At 31.6% G+C, this 22,434-nt stretch overlaps 1 protein-coding gene across 1 annotated transcript; it reads left to right on the top strand.

Moving 5' to 3' along the window:
- The first annotated feature begins 577 nt into the window (after positions 1-577).
- Positions 578-17,614, top strand: LOC143067481 (carbohydrate sulfotransferase 14-like). Its single transcript, XM_076240788.1, has 3 exons — positions 578-949; positions 14,366-14,427; positions 15,647-17,614. Exons 1-3 carry the CDS (start codon positions 847-849, stop codon positions 16,775-16,777), a joined length of 1,296 nt encoding a protein of 431 aa, XP_076096903.1. The 5' UTR covers positions 578-846; the 3' UTR covers positions 16,778-17,614.
- The last annotated feature ends 4,820 nt before the right edge of the window (positions 17,615-22,434 follow it).

The raw sequence follows: 22,434 nt of genomic DNA, 5'->3' as shown, positions 1-22,434 counted from the left end.
TTATACTTTCATTTGTATTATTTATGTCTCAAATCGAAAGAAAAGAAATTTAGAATCTGCTTAAACTAATGTAAAAGACCTTTAATGAACTATTGAAGTCTCAAATGAAAAGGAAAAATGCCTGTTATGGGGGCAAAATATTTAACCCTGTATTTAAGGAGTCCGAATATTTGTCTGACACAAATTCCTAAACCTCACATCCTTAAGGCACATTAAAGAAACAATTAGTTAAAGTTTAAACATATTTATTTAGTTTAAACTCAATTTTAGTTAAGAAATTATAATAAATATGGAAAAATGTGTTCATTGGTTTTTTTTTTTTAGTTTAATTACTTTTTACATGAAAACATTACTCTACAAACACGAATAATTATCATATGCATTGTCTCTGTCATAATAACATACAAATGCAAATAACCTTATGCGCTACATATTCCTTACAAGCGCTATACATTGTTTTTCGTTAGTTATTTAATATGTTCTCGTTAGATGTCGGAATATATAGCCGTGGGGGTAAAGTCAAGTCCATAGTCATCTTTAACATTGACTGTCAGAAAAACAACCACTAGATAATAAATTACATCGTGTCGTCCATCTGACAAAACTAGTAGTCACACTGTGTTTTCTTACTACAATAAAGACACAAAAGGTTACAAATACATACGGAAAATAATCAATTCCATAATAAAAAAAAAGGTTATAGTGGGTGAATTGTGAGTTACAGTAATTACTATGTTACAATGCTGTAAACGCGCGGAATCAACTCGTGTATGTGGACCGATTTTTGTTTGGAAGACGGTGAAAGGAAGATGTGTTATAACTAAATGAGTGTGGATATATTGTAACATGGTACGAATAAGTGGAGTGACACGGCGTTTGTCTAAGAACATTCGATGGATTGTCATTTTTGTATTAACCTGTGTACCTTTTATAATTCTTATAACCTCTGGTGAGTATATCATCACTTAACCTTTATCTTTTATTGACCTTATTTATCATCATCTGTGTAAAACATTATTATACTGAGAAAAGCGGATTAACTTATTCTAGCTAAAAAGATTTATTGTTAAACTTCAATGACTCAAATTCCTTAGAGTTCAACGAATTAAAATCCGTAGAGTTATATGAATCAAATGTCGCTGGGTTCACTCGTTATATATGTTTTTAGCGGAAACATTGTTCTCCTTTTGAAGACAATTTATCTAAGAATGTAGGAAATGCCTGTATTCATCTTTGAGCATAAATAGTAAAATATAACATATTGCTGTTAATGTCGGATGGGATTTAATTTCTTATCCAAAATTTGTTTGAATTGGAGTAAGTGCTTTATGCATGATTCAGCAATCAACTTTTAACCAAACTTGTTAAACTTAAACTAAACTAAACTAACCAAATTTGTCCTGAAGTCAGGAGAAAAATCCAATGTCTTGATTTAAGATCAAATGCATAGATTGGACAATTTACTTTTGACAGCTAAACACTTTGTGGTAATTAAATTTAGAAATCGTCCAGTGACCAAAATAATATGGGTGTTTTCACTTTAAAGTAAATAATCGTTTGTTTTTTTCCCAAGCAGTTCATTGTTGTATAAGTATGCTAATATATACAGTACTGTCACATTAGCCCTACAACACATAATTATATGGTTATTAGAAGAGACAATAATTATACATGTTATATGATGCATACATGTACATTTATGTACCGTTTTATTCGTCCTGCAGATGTCGTGTTGACTTTCGAATGAATGATGTATATGATATTGACCTACTTTGAATTAGCTGCGACAATTTTACTCCGTAAACGTTCATGAAAATGACAGATTATTGTTCTGTGTACATTCCTTTCTATAATGACTTTGCTAAGGTCAGCGTAAATGCGAATTTTTCTTTTTTTTTAAAGGTTTATTTTTGTTCTTGTTGTGGTGGTTGGTTGTTTTCTTAGTTGTGTATACCAGAATTTTTTATTATCAAAACATAAATATCCTTTAGGTTGTGCTGTATATTGTAAACATTATTATTATACAAACCAGAAGAGGTTTTTGTATTTTTCAAAAGGTTACCCGCCTGTATAATACCAAATAATTAACGTTAAACACCAAATAATTAACGTAAAATACCAAATAAGTAACGTAAAAATGTACTGCAGCGTTCATTTCATTGGGACCGAAGAGTTTTCTAAATTAGTTTTATGAAATCTATTATATCTATGGTAACAAAACAAAAGTTTAATGTTTTACAAAGACTTATGTGTAGTTATCTTATCTTCAAAACATGACCCCTTGTGATAGAAAGCGGACATGTTCAGAGAATATAGAATAATTAAAAAAAAAACATTCGTAGTATTAAAAGTGGGTGGAACAAACAAAATATTAACATTCTTGCACTGATTAGTACCATACAAAGGTGCCATTAAAAAAGACACGTGTATTTTTTATGACAAAAAACAAAACAAAATTGGCATCAAGATAAATTTTTATAATACGCATAGAATCGAAAAGAAAAATGAAAAAAAAAAATTGACCGTGTTTATTTATAAAGTGATCTAAAGTCACACGCATGATAACGGTTCCTATTTTCAATTTATAAGTTACATTCCCTTATGTCCTTTTAAGTTAAATCTGTTTTCAAATATGAAAATGGACGTATTTTTAAGTGAAGCAAATGCTTTTTTTGTTAATGAAAATAATCGATTAATTATACATGTCAAACTGTCAGCAAGTTTTATATAATTATTATTTAATAAAGATATATCTCCTGTGAAGAGACAAACGACAACATAATAAATCAGTACACAGAACACTTATTACAATAATTGGGATTCTTTTATAACTCGAGAAAAGTGCAAAATAACAAACAAATTATTTTAAAAATTCTAACAATTTTAGTTGCACTTAAGATGTATCGTAATAAATGCAAGAAAGGCATTCTTTATTTTGGCAAATAAACCTTATAAATTAATTGTAATCATTATAAATAATTTTATTTTTTCCCTTTCAAATCAACTCAGTGTCCGGCTAGGATCGTGGTTTTTCGAGTGATTTGATCGGGCTTTTTCGAGTGTGACCACTTTTTTTCGAGTGAATATGATCAAAAATGTAAACAAACAGACTTCTTTTCTAACAAGACGTGATATAGAAGCTTCAGTTTGATAAACAAGGTTGTACATGATATGTTAGCATTTGAGATATAAAGATAGTATCATTCTAGCATTACTTTTCGTTTAAAAAGTTAAATTTAGCCTTAAAATGCTTTTATTCCAAAGTACCGAATAAAGCCATTTTCTTACACATACCAATGCAAATGTCGACGGAAATGCATACATAGAATCTTTATATCCTTAGAGATACCGACACTTTACAAAAACTATTGTTATTGCATTGAAAACGACATTTTGAGAGTAAATTCAGTTTTTCATGTCCGGGTTTTTTCGAGAGAGGTCCGGGCTTTTTCGAGTGTGTCCTTTTTTTATCGAGTGATTATACACATTTCTTATAGCTAAAAATCTTATGTGTTTACGTTTAAAAACTATAAAATAAAGGCTCAAATTACTTTCAATGCACTAGTTGTACCAACACTTAAAATTGAGAACTGAAATGGGGAATGTGCCAAAGAGACAACAATCCGACCATAGAGCAGACAACAGGAGAAGGTCACCAACAGGTCTTTAATACAACGAGCAATTCCCGCACCCGGAGGCGTCCTTCAGCTGGCCCCTAAACAAATATATACTAGTTCAGTGATAATGAACGCCATACTAAACTCAAAATTGTACACAAGAAACTAAAAGTTAAAATAATGCAAGACTAACAAAGGCCAGAGGCTCCTGACTTGGGATTTTATCATGAAACAAGTATCGTTCATTTGTATATATTATTTTTCTCACATCTTATAAATTGCACGTACATTATATATCCGGGATGTCAACAATCTAATGTGACTGTATCGGATCATATCAGTATTTAGACCTCATGGGATGACTATTACTGAACAGCAAAATGTCGACTTCGAAGATATCTTCCAAGAATGTCTTAATGAACTGTTAAACAAGAGTCCAACTGTTTTACTAACTGACAAACAAAAACCGATATGATTCTTATAATTGGTACTAGAGACGGACAGAAAACAGATACACCCAACATATAGACAACTAATTGAAAGACAATGGGTTTCAACTTGTAACTTGTGCTGTTTTGGTTAGCCTTTGAATAATAAAATGAATACATTTCATTTACCCGGCATTGTTATAGATAAGATTGGAAATGGGGAATGTGTCTAAGAAACACCAATCCGACCATAGAACAGACAACAGCCGAAGGTCACCAACAGGTCTTCTATGCAGCGAGAAATTCCCGCACCCAGAAGCGTCCGTCAGCTGGCCCCTTTACAAATATATATAGTAGTTCAGTGATAATGAACGCCATACTAAACTCCAAATTGTACATAAAAAAACTAGAATTAAAAATAATACAAGACTAACAAAAGTCAGAGGCTCCCGACTTTGAACAGGCACAAAAATGCGGGCGGGGTTAAGCATGTTTAGAGATCTCAACCCTCCCCCTAAACCTCTAGCCAATGTAGAAAAGTAAATGCATAACAATACAGTAAAATTCAGTTTTAGATAAGTCCGAGTCTGATGTCAGAAGATGTAACCAAAGAAAATATGACAATAGTACATAAATAACAACAGACTACTAACAGTTAACTGACATGCCAGCTCCAGCATGTCCAGACTTCAATTAAACTGATTGAAAGAATAAGTCTTCATCATATGAATATCAGGCACAATCCTTAGGGGTTTAGTATCATACCACTATAACATATATGAGAAGATATACCTATATGGTTCCAAATTGGGTTTCCCCTTGGGCACTTACTTTTTCGCTACCTCTTTCGCCAAAACAATATATTTTTCGCCACATTATTACTTTTTTCGCCAAGTAGCATAACTATATCTTTCGTTTAATTTTTTTTCTACCCCACCCCACCTTTAAACCGTTAGTATTCCCGTTTGAATGGCTTTGTACTAGTTATTTTAGGGGCCCTTCATAGCTTGCTGTTCAGTGTGAGCCAATGTACCGTGTTGATGGCCGTACCTTGGCCTATAATGGTTTATCTTTATAAATTGTTATTTGGATGGAGAGTTGTCTCATCGGCACTCATACCACATCTTCCTATATCTATCCTATGGTCCGACTATAAGCGTACAGTTTGACCATATGAAAATACGCATATGGTCGTGACCATACACGTATGGTCTTAATACTCATATGGTCCGGAACATAAGTATGGACAATTCGAATTGAGACGTACATACATATATTGTATAAGATGAGATGTATGTTCTTAAAAGAATATACATCTTAGATATTTCATGATCTTGTATTATTTATTTTATTCTTTAAGAAATGGGAACCGAAAATGACTAAATGCCACAACTGTAGTGAGGAGGTGTCTGATTATACAAATATAATAATTGGTCATACAGCAACTAAACACCATGATAACTTCCTTTCAATAAAAAAAAATGTATAAAAAGTGGGAAATATTAATATTATAATCAAGACATTAAAATGTTGTTCCTGGTGTCATTTGAAGCACTGGACAATCTAGCTGGTGATAGCATATGATATACACATTTTGTATTTGTTTATCATAGCTAATGGATCATATTAAGGCTAATGAACTATTCATTTCATTGTTTATTTTATCTGATTGTTTTTTCAAATTTTGTGTTCAATGGCAGTAAAAATGGGATGAAATGAAGTTTAAATGAATATGAGATCCCTGCATAATGTTCTAGACACCGTTTTGTTTAGGATCAAGTTATATCTAAATGAACACTGGAAAATAGTTGTAAAACGCTCTTCAAACAGAATATTTGCATTAAATTGAAAAAAAAAATAATTTTGATATGTTTTTGACGACTTATTGGGAAAATCTGATATTGTCCTTCACTTAATTACAGTTATAAACTAGAAAAAAAAGTAATTTTTTAAAGCCTAGAATACCTTAAAATGTTCTGTAAAAAACCCGGACCATTTGTCTAAAAACGAGGACGAAATCACAGTTGCTCTCGAAAAAACCCGGACAATAACAAACACTGATTTATTTAATAAATACAAGGAAATTGAGATTCTTTGTTAATCAAAACATACATAGTATTCAATATAAGATGGGTAGTAATGTTAAAAATATCCGTTAATTAAACTTATCGCATGTTTTATCACTCGAAAAAGCCCGAACTACACTCGAAAAAAATGGACCAAATCACTCGAAAAACCACGATCCTAGACGGACACTATACCTACCGTGCATTAATTAGAAAGAACGAATGAACGACGAATCGAAAAAAAAAATATGACAACCAAGGTTTGTTTTTCTAATTCATGTTTAAACTTCAAAATATAACTTATCGTCGATATTTGAGATTTTAGATTTACAATCCGACAAAGCCAGCCAGTGGTGAGCCTGTATGCTTAAAATTGTACATCTAAAGACCAAACTCACATCAACTGATATGTAATGTTACTTATCTACTAACGTGTTTTGCTTAGTTTCAAAGCAGAATACATGCTGATATGATATTTATTGTAAGCCGCCTTGTCGAATTTTTAACCTTCGTTTTCAATGATTTTCTTTTATTAACTTTGTTTTATTTAAAAGGGCCTTGGTGGCCGATTGGTCTAAGTAGTTACTACTGTAATCACTAGACAGTCAACACTGAGGATGTGAGTTCGAACCCCGCTCGTGCTGGTGTAATCGACTAGAATTGTCAGTTTTTCTATCGAAGGTCGGTGGTTTTTTATCATTTTTATCAAGCTCCGGCTTCCTTCACCAATAAAAACTGAACACCACAAAATAGCCCAAAAGAGGTACTTAAAGTGGCGTTTAAACACAATAAATCAATAAAATCGTTTAATTTTTTTTTCTTCAATTTTCCATCGCATATGACCTAACGAGGTCATTCCGGTGTAAATGTTGCCGCAGAAATTTCCTTGCGCTTTGACTGCATGATAAGCACACATATTTCGTATAAATACTCGGATATTATCAAGAGTAAAATAACAATCCTTATCGCTTGTTGTACATTCATTTCTTCAATGAATACTCATGAAATTGTTAAAAACATAGATAATTATAGATTATCATTGTTCATCTTAACGAGATTGATTTTCTCGCTTGAGCCGGGACGGTTCATCCGGACTTCGAGTTGAGATGACCAATGGTAATCTTATTATCGCTACTTTACCTATGACGACGTTGTCAATTTCATGTCAATTCCATGTCAATTTCGTTAGCAACGCCACGTGCATGCATAGTTTTAGCGATATTTTTCCATCTCAAGCGAGTAGCATGATATGAAAATTATCACAAAAAAAGATCGAAGGAAAAATGCACAAAATAGCGCTATTTTGTGCATTTATCATTTATCGCTATTTTGTGCATTTTGATTTCTCGCTTGAGATGGAAAAATTATCGCTAGAAGCTAGGAGGCCACGTGGCGTTGCTAACGAAATTGACATGAAATTGAGAACGTCGTCATAGGTAAAAAGGCGATAATTAAGATTATCATTGGTCATCTCAACTCGATTGCTTTTCTCACTTTCGCTGTACCAGCTCAAGCGAGAAAATCAATCCAGTTGAGATGATCAACGATAATCTATAATGACAATGTTTTGTCGTGAGAAATATACATATATCAGTAAAAAAATCATCCATATACCGAAAAGGAGTAGGTTCAGAAAGACCCCTTTTTGGCCCCAAAATATAGCAGTTTTACAAAATTGTGAAAATATAAACTTTTAACTATTCATTGGAAAGTAGAATACTTCTGCTACACAAATATGGGCTGTTTTTGACAATAAAATGCACATATATCGGGTACTAACATCATTAAGTCATGCTAAATTACTGAAATCTTCATAATTTTAGCATTTTAGTTAAATTTTAGACGGTTTCCGTCTTAAATGAAAGTGGCCGCATTCGTGTTCATTCATAATATTGAAATGTAAGTTGTATTTGATGATAATATATAACATATATAAAGGTTGAGGATGAACACGGATGCGACCACTGTCATTTTTGACAAAAACCATGTGTAAAGTGACGATTTTTGGCATATTTGATAGATTTTTCATATTTGTGCTTAAATCGGAGCGTTTTTAATGACTTAATCAGTTAAAACACATCACATAAACTAAATGAATCAATTGAAATAGACACTCATTGGCAATCATACCACATCTTCTTTTTTATACTTAAGTGTTTAAAAAGTGTCCAAAATATTTCGTCAGATGAACCTGAAATTTGAGGCCAAAATCGGCCCTTACCAGGCCTACTCCTTTGTGTGAACGCAAGCGGAGGAATATCTCGAAAAGATGATCTGCTATATTTTTAACTGATATACAAAAGTTAATATAATATTTAACACCAAACCAAATTATACTGATAACGAATGACCATCCACTAGAACTTGCGATCATCCGATGTTCAGTTCTTCAGCACTTTTTTCTAGTATGATGGCTTCACTTTCGCTCTTGTACGACGGTGCAGTTATTTGACGCACGTTTGTCGTAGAGTTAAAGGTTTAATCCGAAATTTGAAAATTTTACGACTGTAAACAGTGACGTTTGATGTTACCCTGAAAAGTTAATAATAAAAATAAAATATATTTTTATAATTTCAATTCTTGTATCAAATAGTTTCAATACAGACATTTGTAATTCGGGGGTTTGAAAAAAAATCGGAAGAAATTTTGTGGTTTTCTAAACAGATGAGATCGTAAAAACTATTTGATATAAGAATTGAACTTATTTAGAATAATAATAATAATATTATTATTAGAATAAAATAAATAATCTTCTGATTAGAATACATCATGTGTCCCAGCTTTGCCTTGAAAGCAAGCTTTAACATAGCATTTTACTAATATTAATTGACAATTATAGATGTTATGAGGTGATATGTCATTTTTCACATTATTTTCAAAAATGATACTTCATATCAGGTCTGTAAAACATAATGGATAAGTTATACCGACCGGTACACAATATGTCGAGTCATCGTTCTGGGCTAACACATTATGCTACACATATATAGTTGTAACATTCAGAAACTATATAAAAGTGATTGTTACCAGGGATTATTGCAAAGTTATGCGTAAATAGTTGGTTGAAGTTCTTATGAATATGTAGATGTACAGTAACGAGTTAGCAACCAACTACACAAACATCACAACACATCAGAGAGTGATATACGATGTATATAACATGGGTTGTAGGCACTAAGAAGATGACCATTTTATATTCCAGGGGTGGGACTGAGAGACCTTTGTCTCTGAAGGGATTGTCACGGCATTTACATTTACTTTTGTACACATAATATAATTCATTTTGACTCTGTTAGGACTAGGTAATTTATTGTCAGTTTTCACCAACAGGATAGACTATTTATTTCCAACCACCAAGATTTTAATAGATATTTTGTTTGTTACACTTCTCGTTCCCAGATCTACGTGCAATCTCATAGAGACACTGCTTGGGAATTTTACCGTATCAATACAGTTGGATAGCGGTTAAGTTAAATTCTCATCAAGACTCAAAGTAAAGGGAGAGACAGTATAGAATTTTATTCTAAGCTTACAAACTATAGGTTCGAGCTAATTAAATGTCGGAAAAAATGCCACTCAATCCATGTTTTGGACTTCTATATTCAAGTGGTACAATTTTAGGTATTATAAGAGAAGATCCTAGGGGAAAATGCATGTCTATATTTACAGAAGTGCACCTGCCTAAATTGTCTTGTTTATCAAAATTTCGATCTGTAGTGCAATATTGCGCAACATGAATTTTATTTAAAATACCACTAAATGCATGCTTATAAACGGAAGCATTTTATCAAAACAATAAAAATTAAATAATTTAAACTGACACGAATAACATGTGTCATTAAGAAATAACATAATTTTTTAGCGATAAATGATGTTTTTGCTGGACTATGATAATGCATCTTAAAATGACAATTTCTGCACGTGCTAGACAGTCAAACAATGTTTGTGCATCGTGCTATTCAGTGTAAGGCGACAACTTAACACAAATTACATTTCCCTGTAATTAGCTAAAACACTCCAATTGAAGTCAAATTTCTTCATAGGAAAACATTTATTTTAAGAGCTACAACATTATATATCTTTATTAGTTTTAATGACAATTTTACGGCTTGAAAACAGGGAAAAAATATCAAGAGGAAACAATAGTTTACCGATGTTCAAATTTCATAAAATTATTTTCAATATACAAATACAGAGGGAATGAGAGGGAATCACATGAAAACCAAATAGGACAAGACCGGTTTTCTTGTTCAGCATGCATCGTCCGCAAGTCGAATACAGACTACTATGTCAAGATAGAGGACCTAAGACTTCTAATTATGTTAAAGAAGAGTGTTTGAAGCACATTGTCGTTTTATTAGGGTATAGTAGAGTATTCGAAGCACATTGTCGTTTTAATAAATATAAAAGAATGTGAGGAGGAAACCACCCGAGCCACCTTAATTTCGTTACACTGTTACTTATGCATCTGTTGTTACATTGTCACGAAGAGCATGTCCAGTATTTCCTTCCTATTTTTACATAATTTTGGATTGCCTTTTGACTTCTGTTTGCCAACCAAATTTGAGAAATATAAATAATGTAATTAAAGAGCAATAAACGGGAACGTGTATCTTCAAGAAAATTTATATATAAAACAATAGGAAAACATATACCTCTTTGATTGGTGAAAATAATGTAGGGATGACAAATTACTAACGAACAATGCATCACAATGACTGCTTAAAAAGTTTTTAGAAAAAAAAACATGAAACTTTACTTTGATTTAATTGTTCAATGATTGTCAAAGGTCTTAACAGACATCAGTTTCATTTCTAATTTGTACAAATAAACTTAAATCGTGTGATCGACCATAAAAGAAGCATTGTAAATCTAAGTAATAAATAAAGGATGCGTAAGTAAGAAAGTGGAAAGATTGCATAATGAAGAACCATAGGACAAATGTTTTTTTCTATATACGAGGTTTTGAAATAGATCTTTTGAACCTTTTTTATATATCATTTTCATAGAGGAAATAAAATAAAATGAACCTATTATAAGAAAAGAGGTAGTTATTGTTTTTTGTTAGATTAAGCTCCGATTATAAACTTTGAAACCTGTTATAGTCAGGAATTCATCCTTAACAAAATGATACCTTTATACCAAAATTTGTTGTTACTTTCTTTCACGTAATAAAAGTCTTTGTTTTCATAAAATAATTTTGTCATACACATAATTATGAAATGAAGATGTATTTCCATTAATTCCATATCTGAATTTCTGTCAAATTTTTTGTCCTTATCAATACTTCGTGTTCTCAAAATGATCACCATAACAATGTACAGTCAAATAAACAAATATTCTGGTATACCATAGTACCACTACAAGGGGAAGATTTCGCCAAATAAAACAATTACTATATCAAAGGGAAAAAACGAAAATAAACACTCAATCTGTACACATTCGCAGAACCACATAGTGTGGATCAAACCAAATAAATTACACACGTCCCATACACCTTAGCAATACCATAAGGTGGAGGAATAACCCAAATAAAACATCATAACAACGCCGTAAAGCTAAATAAAACGCATACCGATGTATACCATATCAAAACCATAATGTGAAGTGAAGATTAAATTTAATACAAAGCTCAAACCGATACATCAAGCAATAACATAAGAAGGAGATAAAGTCTTAATGCAATAATAGCTAAACAAACAAACCCATACATTATAGTAATATCATAAGGTGAAGCAAAAATTAGCACAAACCCCAAACACCAGCCTGTCATATTATGTTTTATTAGATTACCATGATTACTTTTATTATTGAATTTCGACATTGAGAAAATTAGAAAAATCAATGACATTTTAATATACAAAGCAAATGACACGTTTTAACATTGATCTCATGAGATAGAATTATGTAACTAGTTTCTACAAAATCACCGATTAGTAGAAATAATGTACTTATATTGTCATTTTGTTATACTTGATGTCGAGAATACCGATTCTTGATAAGCTCAAATGCTAATCCTACATTGATTAAGCAGGTTTTATTTGATTTTATTGACATAATAGACTGAAGAATGTTCTCAGTTTTCAAACTAGTGAAATGTAACATTTCAAAGAAAAAACTTTTCTGAGGGCCAAATTGTTATTAATTTTCTACAAAAAAATTCACATTCCTAGAACAAAATACAGATATTAAATTTCTCGCCATTGGTATCCAGTGACTGAACTCTTGAATAAGGCCATGTCATGATGAACAATATTGGTATTTTGCTTCATTTTCCTTCCATTCGATGCTCTTAGTTGGCTAAATAGAATGTTATATAATGCTGTGTCTTCACCGAGGACCACAAAGTGTCCTCCATTAGTTTCACTATTGTAAACCAGGCATTAAATAGTTAGAAAATATGATTAGACAATTATAATGATTTAATAATAACTGGCTTTTCTCTTGTATTGCCTGTCGTTTTTCTGTTTGTTATTATTTACATAGGGCTGCCGGATATATTATGATTATTGATTAACATACATGTATATGTATTTGCTCATTCTTTATGCCCTAGTGATTGATATATATAAAAATTATTGGTGACTTTTGTTTGTGTATATCGTATTGTTTTTATCAATCAGAATGTTTTATCTGTTTTTATTATCATATTGTCGTAGTCTCTTCCATTTCGTGATACATAAAGAACAACGGTATATTCTACATTCAACGAAATGTTACATTAGTTTTTGTCTGCAATTGTATTACATAAAATAAGAAAAAGTTCATTAACTTATCTTAAAAAAAAGATTGATTCAGCAAGGTAACAGTTTGCCATTAGTGTTAATCGCTAGATTGCCTAACTTTATAGCAAGTCATTGGGGTTTTCTTTCTTTTTTTTTTATCTCCAAATACAGAATGTCAAATATACATAAGCTATAAACTGTGTTCTCAATTTTTGGCTTTGAACAACAATGTGATTTTTTGGCCAAACAATAAAAACAGGTCCATGCAGCAATTTTGGGCATTCACATGGCCTTGTTTACAAACACTGTATATTCGCAATCAGACCGACATGATATTCAGGTTGAAGACTTGTTTATCAAGGGAAGTTATTATAAAAAGATCAACGCTTTTATCTTTATTTCTGAGTACTCATGCTAGACAATGTATAATATATTAAAACCATGGGAAAATATACATAGTACACGGAAACATGGCATGAAACAAACGATTTTATTTTAATGCTGTAATATCATGGGATTGATTTACGAGATTTCCAATATTCTCTCACAAAACGAACATTACAGAAACTTAAAATAAACTGTTTTTGATAACAAATTTGAGAATAATGATAAACTATCTGTTTATAACGAAGATCGAAATGAACTGATCAATACGCTGGAAATCTTACAATGTCAAAAGCTATATAACATGCGTTTTCCTTAAGTATGAATTATTTAAGAACTGGATATTAATGTCACTCAGACTTCAACAAAAAAACGATGTGTAAGCTTCAAAACTTCATTGTCAAGTCTTCAGTGACGGACAAGTGTTTAATTCTATATCATTTAGTGTCTTGAATAAATTATGTTCCACTTGTCGTAACCACATCCCGTCCTCTTTTTCCTCTATTATGGCATTAACGATTGCAACTTATCACCTTTGTTTGCAACGAGTTTTTAAAACGGTTATCACAGAGTAGTAACAACTGCTAACTTACCCAAAGCACCTGAGTTGACTCCAAGTTCCTTTTATGGATTCCTGTTGATTTCTCAATATTTAGTTTTTTTGTGAAGATTTAAACGTTGGACAGGCACCTATAGATAATCAACATATGGTTCGGTTGTTCTCAGCTCATCGATGATTTGAATTGAACACCAGATCTCCTCTTATTCGGCCTTTATTAAATGTATTGTATATTGGTTAATAATTGCTCGCATTTTTTCCATTTATAAAGGTGCATAAATCTAGAACAGTATACATGACGCCGCCCACATTCCATCTTGATCTTTGTTAGTGGAAATAATCATTGTATATAATTTTCATAACATTTGTTTGAAGTAAACTTCAGACTAAAAACTGAAACTTATTTTTGGACATACATACGTACGGACTGACAAAGTAACACTAAATTCTTCTTTCGCTGCGGCGGGGGCATACTCAATGGGATAAAAGCATCTACAAACAGAATACAGTGTATAAAGATAACCATTCAGGTCCTATATATTAACAATAGGTTTGAAATTTATTATTTATTCATTGTCTTTTATAGGTAGTCTAACTATGTATGATTCTTCAAACAAAACAGTACTTCAACCTGGATTTCATTCGGATGTAAGTTTTAATTTTTAGAAATCTGTGTTTTTGAATTAACACATTAATACTTAACTTGATTTTCTTACTTTTTATTAATCCGGAATTGTTGTTGGTGTATTTTTTAATTCATTGATTGTATTCTTAGCTAAGTCTGACGTAGTTACGTTATGTACATGTCATTATCTCTATATAAGACCAACATATCTAATGAACAGGCTTGTGGGCGACCTACATTTGCGCCAATTTAAATATGCCTGACAAGCATTACGTTTTAGCGAATTTACCTTCAATTTACCCTAGTTTCTATTACCTGTGATTAAATCCTGATGTTAATGTAAATAGTCGCATGAACTAGCAATATAATCTCAATGAAGGTGTAGATGACTTAAATGAGTAGAATGCACTGACAACTGTTCATTGAAAGGCTGTGTGAAGACATTGTCCCAATTTTCGGTACGTTTTGTATCTACATTAGGCACAACACATTGCTGGTTGAACTTTAGACACACTGATTATGTAATTTTCATTACAGAATTCGGTAAATTGGAGTTTTATGAATTTACTTTTTAATCAAATCGCGCAATCGTAGTGATTTTGCAATAAATACATTTTGCGCAAACGTAATGCATTTTGTCATGAAAACGTATAACGAATTTGCGCAAACATAACGCGCTGTATTATGAGCCATTGTCGGGTAAACCAAAAATACATTTACGCCTCAGAGGAAAATTTGCAATAATAAAACACAACTTTACGCTACAAAAAAAGCAAAACGAAAGTAAGAATAGTAGTTTTCCGTTGAAATACAAATTGTGAACTGTGACATATAAACTAAAAATCGATTCGCAGAATTTCATTGAAATAAAATAAAAAAAAAGAAGTTTCATTAATACACATAAATAGAAACAATGCTAGTAATGTGTTTTACTATAACTTATTGCAATGTTGATGCAATATAATGTTTTGAGATCACCCCCAGTTTTTGGTGGGGTTCGTGTTGCTTATTCTTTAGTTTTCTATGGTGTGTCTTCTGGACTATTATTTGTCTGTTTGCCTTTTATTTTTAGCCATGGCGTTGTCAGTTTATTTTTAATCTATGAGTTTGACTGTCCCTCTAGTATTTTTCGTCCCCCTTTTTTGACATAAGGACATAGAATTGTGTTCATAACATTGAGGTACAATTTTGAAATACACCTATACAATTTAACACACTGCAAAGTTCTATTCTTCATTTCAGGAATCTTCATCTAATATAAAATCCCGATTCACCGAACGTAATCACATAGTCAGGGAAGGATGTCGAACGCTCAAACAATACTATATTGCTCAGAACTCGGAAGCGGCAGTCAAAGAGCATTTAGTTGTTGATAGGAAGAAAAATATTGTTTATTGTGCCATAGAAAAAATCGGCTGCACTTTTTGGAAACGTATATTTCAGATTTTGAGTGGTTGGCGTAATGTGAGTGACCCTTTTAGTATCAAAGGTATACATGCATATGAAGGTTATCAGACCGCCAAACGTTTACCGTTTGACAAAATTCATCAGATCCTAAGACAATCTAAAAAGTTTATGTTTGTCCGTGAGCCGTTTGAAAGACTAGTCTCAGGGTATGCAGATAAACTGTATTCTCCAAATGCAGCTTATTGGAATTTTATCGGTAGGTATATCGTAGCTAACTTTCGAGATAAACCGTCAAATCTGAGTTTAGAGTGTGGACATGACATAACGTTTGAAGAATTTGTGAAATATTTCATTTATTCGCAAAATACAAATGAACACAGAGATGCACATTTTGTGCCAAGTTTTGAACACTGCAGGCCATGTGAAATAGAATATGATTATATAGGAAAGATGGAGACTTTCAAAGATGATACGTTTCAAATAATTCAAGAACTCAACTTACAAAATGTGGTAAAATTTAGAGATTTTCAAAACGAAACTGACGTTGATGCTATAATTGACACAGTCGATTATGTTTATTCTATGAAGAGAGCTATCGAAAAATGCATGCCTTTACCGATGGCATTATTTCGGTCATTCAGAAAACTTCAAATACGAGGAATTTTAAGTAAAAACATCAAATTCCCTTATGACACTAGTAAACAAATCGAGATTCCTCCACTGGAATACAAACGATTTTTGTTAAAAGCACACGAGAAATCTGGTGATGCTAAAGTTAGAAAAAAGAACAGAGAGGAGGCATTTCTTGAGGCTTACAGTAAAATATCTCCTACACTATTAAATAGATTGAAGAAGACATTATTGATAGATACTGTTTTATTTGGATATGAAGATTTGCCAAAGAAAATAACAGATTTAGAAAATAAGACGCCATACAATGAAAACTTTAGATTTTTTACCATGTAGTTTATAAATATTTTAACAGTTGTTACTCATCTTTTATCATTGAATAAATAATAATTGCTGAAAATCATATCAGCAGGTATAACTTACTTTGAGCTTGTTCTCAGGAAATGTGTGCTTTCTTTAATGAGATTTAGAACTGTTCTTTATTATTATTGTACTTTTTTTTAATATTTATTATACCCTTATTTGAGAGTCTCGTGTTTTTCCTTTACTAATTGTTATTATTTGTATTTTAAAACGCATATTAATTTTATTGGGTTTATGCAGAGAAAACACAATATATTCTACAACTAATCCAAAAAATGTGAAAAACTGAAGGAAATAAAATCAAAATACATATTAAAACGAACTCAATTTATAATAATATTTACCATAAGGACACAATCACTTAACGATAATAGAGTTCGTTTTAACAAAGACTGCATATCAAGAATAGTCCGAAGAAAAAGTTACAAAATACTACAAATAAAATAATGTTGTTAAAATTACTCAAACTGTTGTTAATCCCAAATTGTGTACAGAAGACGTCTTCTATATCAGCGATTTCTCGTCGCAAAATCAATCTATCTGAGAAGGTTAAGAAAAAATGAATAGATTTTTTTAATATTTCCTGTGAGCTCCAGATATAATTCTAAAATATATGAACTCATCGTAAAAAACGAATAAATATGGGAAGAAACCTAGTACATTAACTAATGTGTGTAGAACTACCATTGATTGATTGGAGTAACATCCATCCAGTAGCAGTGCTTCGGTATAAGCCTTATAAAAATATATATATGATTTGCACTAAAATTCCTGTTAACAACTTGTAATTTTAATAAAACTCAAACTTTAGGTTGTTCTTATGTTTGGTTTTTAATTCACTGTTGAAGCCCATTTGGATATGGTCCTATACCGTAATACACTTTAATGTTTTGGGACTTTTTAATGGTATCGACTGTATCTGATGAATGGCAGACCAGTACCATATGATGTGCATTGAATTGTTATTATTATATTGTATCTTGTCTTCATGTAAAATATTGATAACTTATCAAGTATAGGGACTACATACAGATTTAAATATGATAATTTATCAATGTGTAAAGACCGCGCTTATTGCCTTTTTAAATGTATGTTTTGACTTAATAGTGTTCAAGGTTGGATGTCCTGTTAAGGTGCCCGTATCACTTATTATTCATACAATTTATGTATGCATAAAATGTTTATGTAAAAAGTGACAAAACGTATTAATTTTTTCCGACAAGTGGATTTTTAAACATAAAAACAAAAAGTTTTTGCCAGTAAAACATATAATACTACCTGTCTTCCCGCATTTGACACAACACATTTGATTTGAAATGCACATGTAGGCATGCGTTTGGCTAATGTACTTAAACGGAACTCCATGTATTATACACTCTCAGGGTCACACGTACATCTGCAAGTCGTAAGTAATTTAAGGACCTCGTCAGTACAATTCTCACATTACATTTCATTTTTTTTTCTAGAATATTAAAACAGGAAAATCGCAGAAATAATTCAGTCTGGTTCAAAACCCCAAATAAGCAAACCTGAACCAATCCTAAAAATGCAAGATACAATGATCCAGCATAAAACGTTAAGTAGTCTATAAGTCTACGAAGCCGGAAAGAAAGCACAAAGGACACCCTTAAAACCTGTCTGAATCATAGACAAAACCATCATATAAAATCGTGTATACATTTTCCTCTTGCTCATATTCCTGGAACACACAAAGTGATCTGGAAAACGATTCTTAATAAATGGAATTGATAAATGTATTGCATCCAGTACAATACTGTTGATGATAAACATCAATTCGTTGGTACCACGTACCCAGAAGCCAGTGATTTTGTATTGTCATGATAAAATTTGGCGATACCTGTTGAATTATCTACCATATTTAATTAACAACTTTTTCTAAATTTTGTGACGAATAAGAGATTTGTGTTTACCAGTTAATGTCTTATTAATGTCATAGTATGCATATTATCTCTTATAATTTATACATTTATGTCCGTAAAAACTATTTATGTAAATAGTGGCAAATATAATTAATTTGTCCGACCTGTCAATTTGTAGAATATGAAAGAAAAAGTGTTAACCAGTTTATATATTTATATAGTTAAACTTGTCTAAAAGCATTTGACACACCTCAATGGTGAATACATTCACGCAGATTTTAATGTCTAAAATAAACCGAATCAAAATAGACACAAACATCGAATGTTAGCTTTATCGTGCGAGACATGCATGGGTACTCAATGTATTTTTAAATAACTCGTCGTAGCTTTATCCAAGAGAAACAACCATAGAATTTGAAAAAAGACAAACTTTATCACCTAAAATTGATAGTATTGACAGTAGAATAATGAAAGATACTAAGGCTTTTCTACCTCAGGCATAGATTACCTTAGCTGGATTTGGCAAAACTTTTAGGAATTTTGGTCCTCAATGCTCTTCAACTTCGTACTTTATTTGGCCTTTTTAACTCTTTTGGATTCGAGCGTCACTGATGAGTCTTTTGTAGACGAAACGCACGTCTGGCGTATATACAAAAATCCAGTCTTGGTATCTATGATGCGTTTATATACATAGAAGTTCAAGAACACGCAGTGAATTTACTTCAGAAGAGGAGTTCAACTCTCTAATACATGTACCGATATAATAGATATAACAGATACTAGTATAAATATCCAAGCAAATAATGATAAATGTAGCCATGGAGTTGTCAGTTTGTTTTCTATCTATGAGTTTGAATGTCCCGCTTGTATCTTTCCTCCCTCTTTTACCGAATGCAAACTTCTAGTAATATAACCTACTAGTGCAAAAACGTTGCCGTCATACAGACTAAACACGGAAAAGTACTAATGGAGTAAATATAATATATAGATTAAATCAGCACTGCATAAAACCATGATTATTTACAATACCTACATCATTCTTTCTAAAATATGAATACAAAAAGGGTAAAAGAAATTCTTTATCCTGGTTTCCAACCAAAAAGCACAAATAAGCGAACCACACACTAACCCCCCAGAAGGCCAAACAAAAGGATAACGAAGTTAAGACTAATTTTAACTCCTATAAAAAAAGGTTCACCAAGCGTGGAAATAAAACGTGAATGACAACTTAAAACCTGTCTGTAAGACAAAAGTAGATTAACAAAAATACCGAACTCCAATGAAATTTCAAAGCGGGAAGTCCCTTATCAAATAGCAAAATCAAAAGCTAACACATGCCCAACGAATCAAAAACAACTGTCGTATTCGTGACTGGATGCAGACATTTTCTTTTGTAGAAAAGGGTGGAATAAAACTGGTGTTATAACTAGCCAAACCTCTCAATTGTATGATAGTCGCATATATTTCATTATATTTACAACATTGTGTGTGCAAAACTAAAAGACATTATAGGTAAAAATGTCAAAAATATGGGAACAGCAGTCAACATTGTGTCACTATAAAAACAAATAACTGTGTCAACAAAGAAAAAACAAAATGATAAATTAACACTATATAGACAAAGCACGAAATGAAAGAAAATAATAACATAAAAATTGCCAGCACAATGCCACAATGATGGGATGTATAAATACTGAGCCATTTCAAAAGGATATTACCAAAAATGTACTAAACAGTAAATGCTAAAAACATACAAAGACAAAAAAAGAAAATAAACAATGTCAGTACCTAGAATATAACTTCAAAACCATCATAAAAAAAGCCGTGCTGTTTATATATCAAGAGGAATCATAATTCTGTAACAAATACACAGATCGTAAATATGTTTAAATAAACGGTATTGATACATTTATTGAATCTAGTACCGAGTAGTTTTGATAAACTACTAGTGATTGAGCGTACCATGCACCCAGGGACCAGTGATTTGGTAGAACAGGGATTGCAATGATAAATGTTTACCTACCTGTTAAATTGTCTAAAATATTAACAACTTGGGACGATTAAGAGATTAAATGTTAATTTCAAAGTATTTCTTCTTTTATACATTTATGTCTGTATAAAATATTTATGCAAATAGTGACAAAAGTAATCAATTGTTTTGACATGTAAATTTGTAAATATGTAAGAAAAACGTGTATACCAGTAAAATATATAATTCTATTTGTCTTCACACATTTGACACAACTTATGGTTTGAAACGTACTCAGGATTAGCCATATTGTGTTGTTTCACCATAAATCCATTTCCTATTCCGTGCATTGCCCCTCAAAGTTGATGGCTAGTTTACCCATGCTATGTTCAACTGCAAACCGCAAATCAAGAACCTCTGCATGGTTTGCATTTTCTCATAGTATGATTTATTTTGTGAGAAGTATATAGTAATTGTCTTTTGCTTAATCATGTTACTATGAGAAAGAAAAAAAAACATTGTTCACTTATATCTAGTGTTCAGCATTTGAAAACAATCAAAATTAAACGAATAATCTTTTTGTACCTTATGGAAATGCTCAAAAGAGGAAACCGATTATGTATCAAAATCACTGAGAGTTCAAATCCTAAAATAATCTATTGTCAACTTTTTCGGTAGGTTGCAACTTTGAAGATTACAAAAATAAATAACTCTTAAACTGTGCAATAAGTGACATAAGATAGTCATATAAACATAACTTCAGAAGATGTACTCAACTAACTCTATAATGGGTAGGATAGATTTAAACAGATAGTCTACAAAATAAACTCATCAAAGATTTCAGGCTTTTAATTTAGAACACCCGATCCGTGCTTCGTTTTCATCAGTTGCGACCCAGTCAACACAATTTGATTGCCGAATCAGAATCAAGTAGAAAAGCAGAGCACTAAGTACGGTTTAGGAAATTTCCAATTTGGGACAGAAAAAACATTTTCAACATGTTATAAACAGTATACTAGTATATACAGAAAATTAAAAAATCAATGATATTTCATGTAAACACAAACATACTGGTGATATTATCCGGAAATAATCGAAATGCATTAACAAAAATACGGAAGTCCAGTTGGATACGCGACCAAAAGAGTACTGCAATTATAAGTAAGATTCAGCAGACGAAACTGAGTAAACATTTATAACCAGACAAACATACAAATAAATATGTTAGTTTACTCTTTAGCTTTCTCTGGGGACAACAAATGACTTATTATACATCCTCTAATATTTCATTTAAGTACTACTACTTTTCGAATATGATGCGACTGTCCTACAAGCGAGAGGTATAGTTAGCTTTAAAACCAGATTTAATCCATATTGTTTAACAAATGAACCTCAAAAAAAATATTAAGAAAACCACAAACGAATTGGCTGGTATGAGACAGATACAAGAGTTAACGAATTTAAAATAGTCTTGTGAGTATTAACAAAAGACAAAAGAGAAAGGGGAAAAATAATATTGACACTATAAGATAATGTTTACATTTTGAGTACTTATCATTTGTCTATTTGTGTAGAACAATATAAGATAAATAAAGGTAACAGTAGTATACCGCTGTTCAAAAGTCATTAATTGATTTAGAGGAAACAAATCCAGGTTACAAACTATAACCGAGGTAAACACATCAACTAAGAAAGAAAAACAATAGAACTTTGAAGCGCAACAAAAAACAAACGACAATGCAACATACATAGAAACGAACTATATATGTGTTTATGAACTT

This window comes from Mytilus galloprovincialis, chromosome 3 (genome assembly GCF_965363235.1).
Source record: "Mytilus galloprovincialis chromosome 3, xbMytGall1.hap1.1, whole genome shotgun sequence".
Taxonomy (NCBI): domain Eukaryota; kingdom Metazoa; phylum Mollusca; class Bivalvia; order Mytilida; family Mytilidae; genus Mytilus; species Mytilus galloprovincialis.
The sequence above is the reverse complement of the archived record's forward strand: the minus strand, read 5'-3'. Positions and strand labels throughout refer to the sequence as shown.

Coding starts and splice junctions, on each gene's coding strand:
- LOC143067481 (XM_076240788.1), top strand. CDS start 847: ATGGTACGAATAAGTGGAGTGACACGGCGTTTGTCTAAGAACATTCGA. Junction 950..14,365: donor TATAATTCTTATAACCTCTG/GTGAGTATATCA, acceptor TGTCTTTTATAG/GTAGTCTAACTATGTATGAT. Junction 14,428..15,646: donor AACCTGGATTTCATTCGGAT/GTAAGTTTTAAT, acceptor TCTTCATTTCAG/GAATCTTCATCTAATATAAA.